At 45.1% G+C, this 12,869-nt stretch overlaps 1 protein-coding gene across 2 annotated transcripts in view; it reads left to right on the top strand.

Annotated features, from left to right (window-relative positions):
- The first annotated feature begins 2,897 nt into the window (after window positions 1–2,897).
- The window catches only part of IRAK2 (interleukin 1 receptor associated kinase 2), a 62,290-nt gene continuing 52,318 nt past the window's right edge, over window positions 2,898–12,869 (top strand). For both annotated transcript variants that reach the window (XM_058726023.1, XM_058726022.1), the window contains exons 1-2: window positions 2,898–3,098; window positions 11,194–11,376. In XM_058726023.1, the coding sequence (XP_058582006.1) occupies window positions 3,005–3,098; window positions 11,194–11,376 (277 nt within the window). In that variant the 5' untranslated portion in view covers window positions 2,898–3,004. The remainder of the gene's footprint in view (window positions 3,099–11,193; window positions 11,377–12,869) is intronic.

Below are 12,869 nucleotides of genomic sequence, written 5' to 3'. Positions count from 1 at the left end.
CTTCTGTAGAATGGGAACAATTAAACCTACCTTATAGGGTTGTTGTGAGGATGCCAGATAATGTATGGTAAATGCTTGGTATTTGGCAGGGGAGCTCTACTACTTAGTAATAACAAAGATCTTACTTTGAAGAATTTATTCTAAAGAATGGGGACCAAGATGTGCCCCTAAGATGATCTGCTCAGGCCCTGATCTCTCTGATCAGATCTCTCTGGAGAAGAAAATCCTAGGACTCAGATTCCGAGCCCTGAGGATGGGATGAGAAGGAAACTTGCCAAAAACCCAAGGAAATAGCAGAGAGAGGAGTTGCTGGGGCTTGTCTATCCTGGACTAGGCTGAATGCAAATCTCCTGTGGTTTCAAAGCCCCATCAGGGGGAAGAGGCCTCATGGCACTAAGGGAGGAAAGCTACGACCCATGCTCTGTGCTTGCAAAAGAGAGGGAGAGGCAGGAGGAGGAGGGCTCTGCAAGTAGAAAACATGAGAGAAACAGAAGGATCTATGCTCTGGGCTGTAGGTGCTTTCCCATTCTATTCCACCGTCAACCACTGCTGAAACACAGGACTTCCCATGAAAAGCAGTCACAGAACACTAAAATATGCCCTAATTCCAACATCAAAGGGGTAGACTCGCATAAAATCAACCCTTTACTGGGCTAAGCACTTTACTGTTTATCCCAAGCGTTTGGAGGTCCATTTAAGCTTCACACCAATCCTTCGAAGTGATTATGGGAGGATATCCAGTTTACAAAAGAGAAAACTGCAGCCTTGCTCAGGATAAAGTACCAGTGACAGAACTACCGCTTGTATCCAGGTAGAATTCTAAGGTGGTGGATGCTTTTTTCTTTTCCTTTCTTTTAAAAATGAGTTTGATGTCCTTTGATCCTTTGTCCTCTGATGGATTGTGGGAGCACTCTTCCTGGAGCTTTTTTTCAATATTATCAATGGCAGCTACCATTTTTCGAGTCTATTCTCTGTACAAGAAAGACTATAGTAGGCATTCTATATGGGTTGTATAAATTGATTTAATCTATTTCTCTAGCTCACAACCCTAGGCAATAGAACTCATTAGTACCATTTTATAGATGTGGAATGCAAGGTTTGAGAAGTGAAATGGGTTGTCCAGGGACACAAAACCTGTTGGTGGCAGAACCAAGGCTTGCCCCAGGACTTTTTGCTTTCCTTTCAGGTTCCTTCTGCAGCCGGATGTTTATGGCCACAAAGTGGAACTCTAGTTTATTTGCTCTCACTGATGTTGCCCAATCTCTTGGAACTTCTCTATTTCTGTGTAAAAAAGGGGATAATACTGGGATGCCTGAGTGGCTCAGTTGGTGAAGCATCCAACTCGTGATTTCAGCTCAGGTCATGATCTCACAGTTGTGAGATCAAGCCCCTCATGGGGCTCTGTGGTGGGCATGCAGCCTGCTTGAGATTCTCTCTACTTCTCCTTCTACTCCTCCACTTGAGCATGTGCATGTGCACACACTCTCTCTCAACAAAAAAGGGGGATAATACTATCTATAGCATAGGCCTATGAAAGTTACAGAAAATGATTTATGCAGAGCACATGATAGGTGCAGATAAGTGGTAGTTATTATAATAAAGAGGCAGTTTGTAGCCAGTGATCAGACTGTTTGGGTTCAAATCCCAACTCTGTCACTTGTACCTGTATGATATTCGGCAACTTACCTAACCTCTCTGTGCTTCGGTTTCTCATCTGTACAATGGGGGTAATAACCACACCTACCTAATAGGTTCATTGAGAGGAGTAGGTAAAATGACCCAGGTGAAGTCTGCACATCGTAAATGATCAATAATACTAGCCACTATTAGTGTAAGTTCTCCTCCTACTCTACTTAATAATTCAATTTGGCCTGAAATCTCTCTTATTCTGCTTTCCCCCATTAAGATTTATTACCTTCTAAGATAATAATTCAGCATGCCACCCCCACTCTCTTTCATCATACTTTGCTTTTATTCTCTAATGTTACCTATCATGTTCTATAGTGCTAAGTTATTTACTTACTTAATATTTTACTGCTTATTGTCTATATTCCTCCAGGGTATGGATTTTGTCCTTTTTTTTCTTTCTTTAAAAAAAATTTTAAAAAATGTTTATTTACTTTTGAAGGAAAGAGAGACAGAGCATGAGCGGGGCGGGGGGGGGGGGGGTGTGCAGAGAGAGGGGGAGACACCGAATCCGAAACGGGCTCCAGTCTGAGCTGTCAGCGCAGATCCCAACATGGGGCTCGAACTCACAAACCATGAGATCATGACCTGAGCTGCAGTCGGTCACTTAACCGACTGAGCCACCCAACACCCCATGTCCTTTTTTCCTCAGAGGCATTGCCAGCACCTAGAACAGTGTCTAGCACATAGTAGCTGTTCAATGAACACTAACCCTTATTATGATAAAGTCTATCTTGTCTACCCTATTTAACTCGCTCTCAATTCCTAATTCCCCTTAACCAACTTTCCTTTTTCTTTTTTGTAATAGCATTTACTACCTTTTAACACACCTCATAACTTATTTATTACATACTTTTATTACTTATCATTAGTTTTCTTCTCCCACCATCTAGGTTTTAAGTCCCATGAAAGTAAGGAAGTTTGTAGATTTTCTCGAATCCTGTATCTCCAATACCTTGAACAGTGCCTGGCTTATAGTAGGTAATTAACAGAATATTTGTTGAATGAATTCTATGTGGCGGAGCGCCCGGAAACACTGGTACTGGAGTCAGAAGTCCTCCTGGGACTGCCACTGAAGTCCTCGTGTGTCCTTAAACGCGTTCCCGCCCCACGTCAGCAGTCGGTCCAGCCGGCGGGGCGGTGTCGCGCCGCGAGTGGCCGCTGGGGGCGGTGGTGCCAAGCGCCCGGCCCGCCCACTTCCCGGGAGGAGGTGGCTGGCTGGCTGGACCCGCCCGCCCCCGGAGTAGTGAAGCCCCGGGTCCCCGCGGGGCTGCCCCAGTTGCCGGCGAGCCTGCCCGCCGGCCTCCGGAGCCCAGCCATGTCCTGCTACATCTACCAGCTGCCCGCCTGGGTACTGGACGACCTGTGCCGCAACATGGACACGCTCAGCGAGTGGGACTGGATGCAGTTCGGTGAGTGGGCTCCCCCTGGCGACCCCGCCACCAAGCCCCCTGCCCACCCCTGTTTAAGTGGGTCCCGAACCGAGGGGCTCTTTGTGCGGCCATTCCGGGCCGGAGCCTCGTCGTGTATCCTCGGCTGGCCACCACCCCTTATCTGGACACCCCCCACCCCTCACCACTACCACCGGGATTGTCTGGAAGGTGTTAGACGATCTTTGAAAATTTCTGTTGTTCATCTGTCGCTGAATAATGACCGGCTCGACTTTGCTGTTTATGGTAAAGCTTATCCTAATAGCTCTATGAGCAATTACTGTGCGCTTACTGTGCGTCCCGCCCGGATGCAGGCACTGACACGGATTATCTCATTGAATTCCCACAAGGGCCTATAAAGTGCATGTTTCTCTTACACCTTTTTACAGACGTGGAGACAGATTGAGAGAGTGATGGAGTAAATTCCCTACGGGCATGACGTTGCTAAAAGGTTGCTAAACTCCTTGGTGTGTTTGTTTGTTTGAGCTTGGTAATAGGCAGAGAGGGCCTGGCACCTGGGGCGGGGCGGGGGGGGGAGGTGGGGGGTGGGGCGGGACGCTGCGCGCCTCTGGTCCTCGGATTCCCAAGCAGAGGTCTGCATTCCAGGCTCCACCTCCTCCCAGCTGGTGATTTTGGACAGGTTGCTTCACTTCTCTGAGCCTCAGCTTCTTAATCTGTAAACTGGAGGTTCTTGTGAGTAATGAAAATTACGCAAAGGCACCTGACACTTAAGTGTCAGATTCTTGTAAGTAATAAGGAAGTATTAATAATTATTATGTTTGTGTTTGATGTCATTGTAACTGGTACCACTTTATTTTTAAAATAATCTCTATATTTTCTTTAAAAAAATTTTTTTTAACCTTTGTTCATTTTTGAGAGAGTGAGAGCGAGCCCTAGTGGGGGAGGGGCAGAGAGAGGGAGACAGAATCTGAAGCAGGCTCCAGGCTCTGAGCTGTCAGCACAGTGCTGGATGCGGGGCTCGAACTCACGCTTAACTGACTGAGCCACCTAGGTTCCCCTAAAATAATCTCTGTATTTTCTTTCGAACTTAGATTATGATATGTACCATTTATACAAGAGTGTATGATATATGCACAGTTGAAAGAATAGTAATAAAATGAACGTGTTTTTGTTATCCATCAGTTTGAGCAAATAATATACCTTTTAACCTAGTGATTCTCAACCAGAGGCGATTTTGCCCCCTCGGAAACACATGTCTGGACATTTTTGGTTGTCACAGCTGGGGGCATGCAGTGAGTAAAAGCCAGGGGTGTTGCTAACCGCCCTACAATGCACAGGACAGCCCCCTCCACGTAGGATTATCAGGTCCAAAGTGTCAATAGTGCTCAGATTCAGAAACCCCGTTTTCAACCAGTAACAAAAATAATACACGCTTATTGAAAAATAGCGTGGCAAACAAAGATTAGCTCAAATTCCACTACTCAGGGATAACCATTCTTATTTGGATGCTAATATAATAATGATAATAAACAGCAACAACTTTTGCTGCCTACTTCCTATGTGCTAGCAGAGTGCTATGTGATTTATACCTTCTAGTATATAATAATAAATTTACTTATGTGCATGCATTTTTCAAAAATTGTATCATTTTGTACATTCTAATAGCATGCTTTTTTAAACTTAAAATATTCAGGTATTTCTCCTTGCCAAGCAGTGTTCCTTAGCAACATGGATTTAGGTTTTATTTTTAGCTTGTATTTTTGTTAACTATTTTTAATGGAAAAAGCAACACATGCATTTATAAAAGTAAATAATACAGCAGGGGTGGGGAGGAAGGTAAATGTCTTTCTTCTTCAGGGTCTTCAGTCTCAGTCCTCTCCCCAGAGGCAGTCACTGCTAACATGTCAGGACACCTCTGAGAAAGTCAGGACACCACCTGATCTTCTAGACTGTTCCTTTGTTCCAATGACCTGTGACTTATCTACTTTGAATGTTTCCTGGGCAGTGGACAAATTTTGTATAAGAGACTCCCTCTAGGTTTTGTTTTTTTTTTTTTTTTTTCATGTCGGCCTTGACTGTAAACACCAGAGGAACTTCTGTTCCTAAGATATTTAAAAGGTACACCTGTGGCTTTTTTTTTTTTTTATTAAAGTTTATTTATTCTGAGAGAGAGAGAGTGAGCAGGGGAGGGGCAGACAGAGAGGGAGAGAGTCCCAAGTAGGCTCCTCACTGGCAGTGCAGTGCCTGATGTGGGGCTGGAACTCACAAACCGTGAGATCATGACCTGAGTCAAGATCAAGAGTCAGACACCTAACCAACTGAGCCACCCAGGTGCCCCCAACACCTGTGGCTCTTTAAAAGCACTTTATGAGATATAATCCATATGCAATACAATTCACCCATCTAAAGTGTGTAATTCAATGGTGTTTAATATATATAGAGAGTTGCATATCCATCTCGACAGTTAATCTTAGAACATTTTCGTTGCCCCCAAAAGAAACCCTATACCCCTTAACTGTCAACCCCAACATTCCCACCACATACCACTCATTTTCCTCAGCTTTGGGCATTACCTATTCTGGACATTTCATAGAAATGGAATCATATAACGTGTAGTCTTTGGTGATTGGCTTCTTTCATATAGCATTAGTGTTCAAGATTCATCTCTGTTGTACCATGTATCAGTGCTTCATTTCTTTTTATTGCTGAATAATGTTGCACAATTTATTATCCATTCACCAGTTAATGGGGTTAACATTTGGGTCCTTTCCAGTTTTTGGCTGTTTTTGAATAACGCTCTTGTGCATACTTGTGTACAAGTTTTTATGTAGATATATGTTTTCATTTCCCTTGGTAGATACCTAGGAGTGGAATTACTGAGTCATATGGTAACTTTATATTTAACGTTTTGAGGAAGTGCCAGACTGTTTTCGATATTGTCTGCACTATTTTACAGTCCCTCCACCCGTGTACGAAGGTCCAATTTCTCCATATCCTCTCCAACACTTGTTATTATCTGTCTTTTCACTGCTACCCATCTGAGCAGGTGTGAATGGTATGTCATTGTAATTTTGATTTGCATTTCCCTAATGACTAGTGATGCTGAGTATCTTTTTATGTACTTGTTGGCCCTCTGTACATCCTCTTTGGGGAATACCTCTGATTTTTTAGACCCTGGAGACACCAGAATTGCTCAAAGTCTTCAAAGACTTCCAATTGTGTTTTAGGATATAATCCGAGCTCTACCAGGCTTTCCCGATCTGTCACAATCTGACCCCCACTGACTTCTGACCTCTTCTCCTTCCACACTTGCTCTTGCTTGCCCTGCTTTCAGCCACATCGGCCTCCCTGGTCCAGGCTCAGGGCCTCTGTATTTGCTGTTGCCTCTGCCTGGGACATTCCTCCCTCAGTGTTCACCATGGCTCCTTAGTTCCCTCTTGCCGCTGTAACGAATTACCACAAATTTAATGGCTTAAAAACAACACACATTTATCATGTTACAATTCTGGAGGTCACAAGTCCTAAAATCAAGGTGTTGGCAGGGTTGCATTCCTCCTGGATGCTCTAGAGGAGAACTCATTTTCTTGCCCAAATGTATCAGCTTCTAGGAGGCTGCCTGCTTACGTTGGCTCGTGGCCTCTCCCTCCACCTTCAAAGCCAACAGCAAAGCATCTTCAAATCTCTCTCTGACGTTTGCTTCTGTTACTATATCTTCTCTGAATCAGACACTGCTGATTCCCCCTTGTAAGGACCCTTGTAATTACATTAGGTCCACTCTGATCATTCAGATAATCCCATCTCAGAACCCCTAATGTGAGCCCATCTGCAAAGTCACTTTTGTCATGCAAGGTGGTTTTGGGGTTTAGGATACTGACATCTTTGGAGGGCCATAGCCCTTCTGGTCTCAGTTCATACTTCACCTTATTCCAGAGGCCTACCCTGCCCCCCCGTTACTCTGTACCACCACTGTATTTTATTTCCTCTGTTGCACTTAACATACTTTGATATTACCTCGTTCCTTATTTATTTATGTGTCTCTCTCCCTGGAGAATGTAAGCACCTGAGTGCAGAGACCTCACCCATCTGGTTCACTCCTGTATTCCCAGAGTCTAGGACAGTACCTGGCCAGTGGGCAGACATTCAACAGCCACTTGAACAAATGATGAGCTGAAGGATGTAGGAATGGCGAGGACGTGGGGGGTGTGCACTTTTTATCCCACTGAATCGGCTTTGGCCCATGGTCCCAGCTCTCCGTGTTGGCGTGGGGCTCGCTGGGCTGGGAGCTAGCCATGTTGCCCGTTTAGCTGCTCCTTGCCAGGTCACAGTATTGTTTGGCTTCCTCTTCATCAGAACTAGTGATCGCCTTTGTCCTTCCATTGCTAAAGAGTCTTTGCTTCTGTGAGTCATTTAGAAAAGAAAAGAGGGGTACATGGGTAGCTCAGTCAGTTAAGCATTTGACTCTTGGTTTTGGCTCAGGTCATGATCTCCTGGTTTGTGAGTTCAAGTCCCGCAATGGGCTCTGCACTGACTGTGCAGGGCCTGCTTGGGATTCTCTCTCTCTCTCTGTCTCTCTTTCTCTTTCTTTCTGTCTCTCAGAATAAGTAAATAATAAACTTAAAAAAAAAGAAAAGAAAAGAAAAAGATAGTCCCTTAGGGCAGATTGTGGTACTGGGGGGTATGTGGGGTGGGAAGATCCTTTGTCAGGTGATTTAGAAAATCACATGGCCACATATGCGTGCTCTTTGGATTTGGCAACTGTTGGGAGACATTGTGGCTGCTTCCTGTTCATTTCCCTATGATTACAGTGGCATCCATTTTTTGTCTTAGGGGAAGACAGGCTTCTTACAGCGTCATCCACCCAGGTGTTTTCCAAAGGGCCCGAGGGCAGGAGTTGCTTTGTTGGACTGCTCCGCATCTTGCTCAGTCATGCATGTGCTAGCCTTTGTGCATCGCCCTGCTTTGTCCCGGTCTAGCTGTATGATTTCGGGCAAGTGACTCTGAGCCTTCTGTTTCCTCATCTACAAAATGGGAGTGAGTTGCTGAGATGCTTAGAGGACATGTTAGGGTCTTTTGTGTTTTCTCCTTCTCTTAGCCATGGAGGAGTCCCATTAATCCTGACAAGGGTCATTTGACCCTACATCACTTCCCACTGGCCAGGAATCATTTCAGGAGGCTATGTCGTATCTGTTTGAGAGGGCTTTGAGCATGAGGCAAGGCTTACTACTCTCAGGTGAACGAACTCCTGCAGGATTCAAGGACTCAGATCCGGTGGGATGGTCCCACGTGGTCTTAGCCACAGGGAACAAAACCAGGTTTTCATAGAACATAGGTGGCTTAATAATTACAGTTAACAGTTATATCATATTTTCTATGTACGAAGCATTATTCCAAGTACCTCTGTATATATGACTAATCTGATCCTTGCAACAGCTTCTGAGGCAGGTGCTATTGTTATCCTCATTTGCAGATGAGGAAACTGAGGCACAGGAAGAGGTAAAGGTCCTTCCTAGGTAGCAGAATAGGATTTTGAACCCTGGTCTCAGAATCCAAAATTTAGGCCCTGAACCACCCCTGTCCTGTCCTGATTATATAAATATGTATTTTTATATCTGTAGAAAAGTTTGGAAGATTAGAAGCAAAAGTATGACCAGTGTGGGATGATCACAGAGACTTTGATTTCATCCTGTTAGCCAATAATGACCAAGTATTTCTTGTGTGTGCTGAGAAAAGAGTTGGGAACTTAGCAGGGCCCTCAGTGCTGACTCATTCCCCCAAGATCTCTATCTTGCCTTGACCTGTTTTAAGGGCCTGGTTAGATGTTGATAGGTTAATGGGTTAAGAATTGTCACTTTCATGCAAATGTGCTTTCATGGAAATGTTCGAAGTGCAAGGCGCCTCAGGGCTGGGTTCCTATTTCTCTTGTGTTGCCTGTAAGGAAAGCGCACCCCACAAAGGTGTGATGGAACACCACACCAGGGTTTCTGTTTTTCCCACTACCTCTGAAGAGTGGGAGGCATGCTGTGCCGGTGAACAGGTGAATAGCCGGGTGCATAGGGAAGGGGGCAGGGAGAGGTGTGGGGGAAGTGTTCCTTCCTCTTCCCTCCCCTCTTTTCTCTCAGCTTCTAGAAGCAGCCCCTGACCCTGCTGACATCATTTCCCACTGACCAGGAATCTGGCCTGGGGTTTCCAGTGACTAAAGTTGCAACTGAGAACTTTCCATCCCCTAACAGGCTTTCTCTCTGCAGAAAGATTGAGGCTGTCTCAATCTTTCCCATTCCTCCAGAGGGAGGGGATTGTGCAATATGATCATGTCACACTCCCTGGCTCTGAGGTCTTCGGTAGGTAGTGTCTGTGGCTCTTAGGATCAAGTCCAAACTCTATATAGCCTGGCCTTGGAGGCCTTTAATGTAGTCCTGAGCTTTATCTCTTGCCTCCCCTTCCCCACTCAGTTCACTTACGTTTGTATTTTTCAAACAGAAATCTCCATGGGCTTCTGGTTTATTCACCACGGTATTTCTACAGCTTGTCACAGGCTTGGAGCATAGAAGTGCTCAGTGATGTTTTGCCGAATGAATGAACAAATGAACGAACAACTTGATGTTTATATGCATTTCTGTTCCATGATTTCTGAAAATCTGGAACTGAAGTGTGATTATTTTATTCCTAATTAGGACAAAAAAAGCCTCCTTCACTTTAGTAAACTCAGTGGAATACATGTGACCATTCAAAATGCCATGAGGAAGAGTTTGTAACAACTCGGAAAATGCTGATGGTATAATGTTAGTAAATGAGAGCAGGATGCAAAATCTTACAGTCCAGCAACAGTGCATCTAGAACTGCTCCTGTGTGGAAGGGAGGGGAGAGGAGAGTTTTGGAAAGAGAAAGTACCCTAGTGGGATGCTGTGTAACATGTTATATTGGTGTTTTTCTCCCCTTTTTTCCCCAAGTTTTCTTTAGTGAACAACCATTAATTTTATCATGAAAAATGGAAAGCAGGAATGCTTTATATTTAGTATTGCCAGCAGCAGCCACCTGCAAATTTTGTAGTGTTTCTGAGTTGGCAATGTGCTTTTAGATGCATGAGCTCTCTTTTTTTTTATTTTATTAAAAAAATTTTTTTAATGTTTATTTTATTTTTGAGAGAGACAGAGTTCCAGTGGGGGAGGGGCAGAGAGAGAGGGAGACACAGAATCTGAAGTAGGCTCCAGGCTCTGAGCTGTCAGCACAGAGCCTGATAAGGGGCTCGAACCCATAAACCATGAGATTGTGACCTGAGCTGAAATTGGACACTTAACCAACTGAGCCACCCAGACGCCCCTAGATGCATGGTCCTTCTTGATGCCTGTAACAGTTCTATGAGGATGCTGGGCCATGGGTCCATTTGTTCCTTAGTTCTTTCTTTCGTTCGTTCGTTCATTCATTCATTCATTCATTCATTATTCCCCCTCCCTTGCTGCCAAGGCTAGGACTTAGGGGTGAGGAGAATGAGATGCCCAGGGCAAAATTTAAGGAGGCACCTATTTTCCAGCTACTTCTCCAGCTTCTGAGATCAGCCCTGAGAGTGAGCTTTTGCTCCTGAGTGCCTTAAGTTTTGCCCCTGAGTGCCTCTTTTGCCTCACCTTGGTCCTGGTCTTGCCCCCACTCTGTACCAGGTGCTGTTCTCTGCTCTGGGGATCTAACAGTGGACGGAACAGATAAAACTCCCTGTCTACATGGAGCTTCTGTTCTAGGAGGGGAGGCAAGAGAAGTTCTATTACCTGCCCCCTCTTACAGTTGAGGAAACTGAGGCTCCTACCAGTGAGGTGACTTGCCCATAACAGACAAACAGCTAAAGCTCAAGGCCGCCCCTGACCCTCTACTCCAGTGGGTTCTCTCCTAAGTTTTGTGTGGGTGTGAAGTTGATATTTACACTGAGGTGTCGAAGTGCCAGTCCCATGGGTGTCAGGTGGACTCAGTGCTATAACTCGGTCTGCCTGTGGATCCCAGCTACAGGTAGATTTCAGGTGTGAAGGGGAGCGAGTGAGAAGCTACTGCGGACAAAGACCGCTAGCCTGGTGACCCTCTGGTGGAAGTACTGCCTTTCTGACGCTGAGATGGCTTCTCGCTTGCCTTCCAGCCTCCTATGTGATCACAGACCTGACCCAGCTGCGAAAGATCAAGTCAATGGAGCGGGTGCAGGGCGTGAGCATCACACGGGAGCTTCTGTGGTGGTGGGGCATGCGGCAGGCCACCGTCCAGCAGCTGGTGGACCTTCTGTGCCGCCTGCAGCTCTACCGCGCCGCCCAGATCATTCTGAACTGTGAGTATCCAAGGTGGCCCGCTCAGCCGCCCGCGAGCAGGTTTCCGCAGGAGCCGTACCCTCTGGCCTTGGAACTTTTCTTCACCTTAGAAAAAAAACGTAACTGACAGAATTTACCACCCAACTAAGAAATTACCTCTGGGAGAGCAGTTGAGTGGCCAGGGAACCAGATATCGGAGAGAGACTTTTCTATAAGTTCTTCTGTACCTTTAAAAGTCTGCTTCTCTTGGGGCGCCTGGGTGGCGCAGTCGGTTAAGCGTCCGACTTCAGCCAGGTCACGATCTCCCGGTCTGTGAGTTCGAGCCCCGCGTCAGGCTCTGGGCTGATGGCTCGGAGCCTGGAGCTTGTTTCCGATTCTGTGTCTCCCTCTCTCTCTGCCCCTCCCCTGTTCATGCTCTCTCTCTGTCCCAAAAATAAATAAAAAACGTTGAAAAAAAAAATTAAAAAAAAAAAAAAAAAAGTCTGCTTCTCTATTCCAAAAGTAAATTTAAAAATAAGGATTAAAAAGATAGCTATACATAAAAATCCAAAAGAGTCTACAGTAAAAAATGATTTATGTCGTCATCCTATATTCTCAGTTTTACTCCCCAAGAAGGTAACCACTATTAACAATGTCATGCCTATCTTACTGGAAGTTTTCTGTGCATTGGTTAACATATATGTGACATCTACAACTACTTTTTTTTTTAAAGATTTTATTTTTAAAGGAATCTCTACAGCCAACGTGGGGCCCAAACCCACAACTTCAAGATCAAGAGTCAGTTGTACACTCCACTGACTGAGCCATCCAGGTGCTCCTGTATTTTGAGTTTTTAAAATGATTTTATTTTATTATTTTTATGTGTATTTTTTTAATGTTTTTTTTTGAGAGAGAGAGAGATAGAACAAGCGGGGGAGGGGCAGAGAGAGACATGGGGATAGAGGATCCAGAGCCGGCTCCGTGCTGTCAGCACAGCAGTAAACCCGACATGGGGCTCGAACTCACTCTCGAACCGTGAGATCATGACCCAAGCCAAAGTCAGATGCTCAACTGACTGAGCCACCCAGGTGCCCCTTAAGTTTTGGTTAATGTTTGTACCAATATTACTGGAGCACCTGGGCGGCTTAGTTGGTTAAGCATCCGACTCTTGATTTTGGCTCAGGTTATGATTTCAAGGTGGTAAGATTGAGCCTGCATCAGGCTCTGCACTGAGCGTGGAATCTGCTTAAGTTTCTCTCCCTCCCTCCCTTTGCCCCTTCCCCGCTTGTGTGTGCTCCCTCTGTGCTGACAGCTCAGAGCCTAGAGCCTACTTTGGATTCTGTCTCCCCCTTTCTCTGCCCTTCCCCTGCTCACACTCTGTCTGTCTGTCTCTCTCTCAAAAATAAAATAAAACATTAAAAAAATAAATAAAAATTTAAAAATTAAAAAGATATCTGGATCATTATTACCAAATTACCCTCTTACCTGCTATTACAACAGTGGTGGGAACGTATTTAGCAGGTAATAATCGTTC

The sequence above is a fragment of the Neofelis nebulosa genome, chromosome 4 (assembly GCF_028018385.1).
Source record: "Neofelis nebulosa isolate mNeoNeb1 chromosome 4, mNeoNeb1.pri, whole genome shotgun sequence".
In the NCBI taxonomy this organism is placed as follows: Eukaryota; Metazoa; Chordata; class Mammalia; order Carnivora; family Felidae; genus Neofelis; species Neofelis nebulosa.
This window is presented reverse-complemented; position numbering and strand designations above follow the sequence as displayed.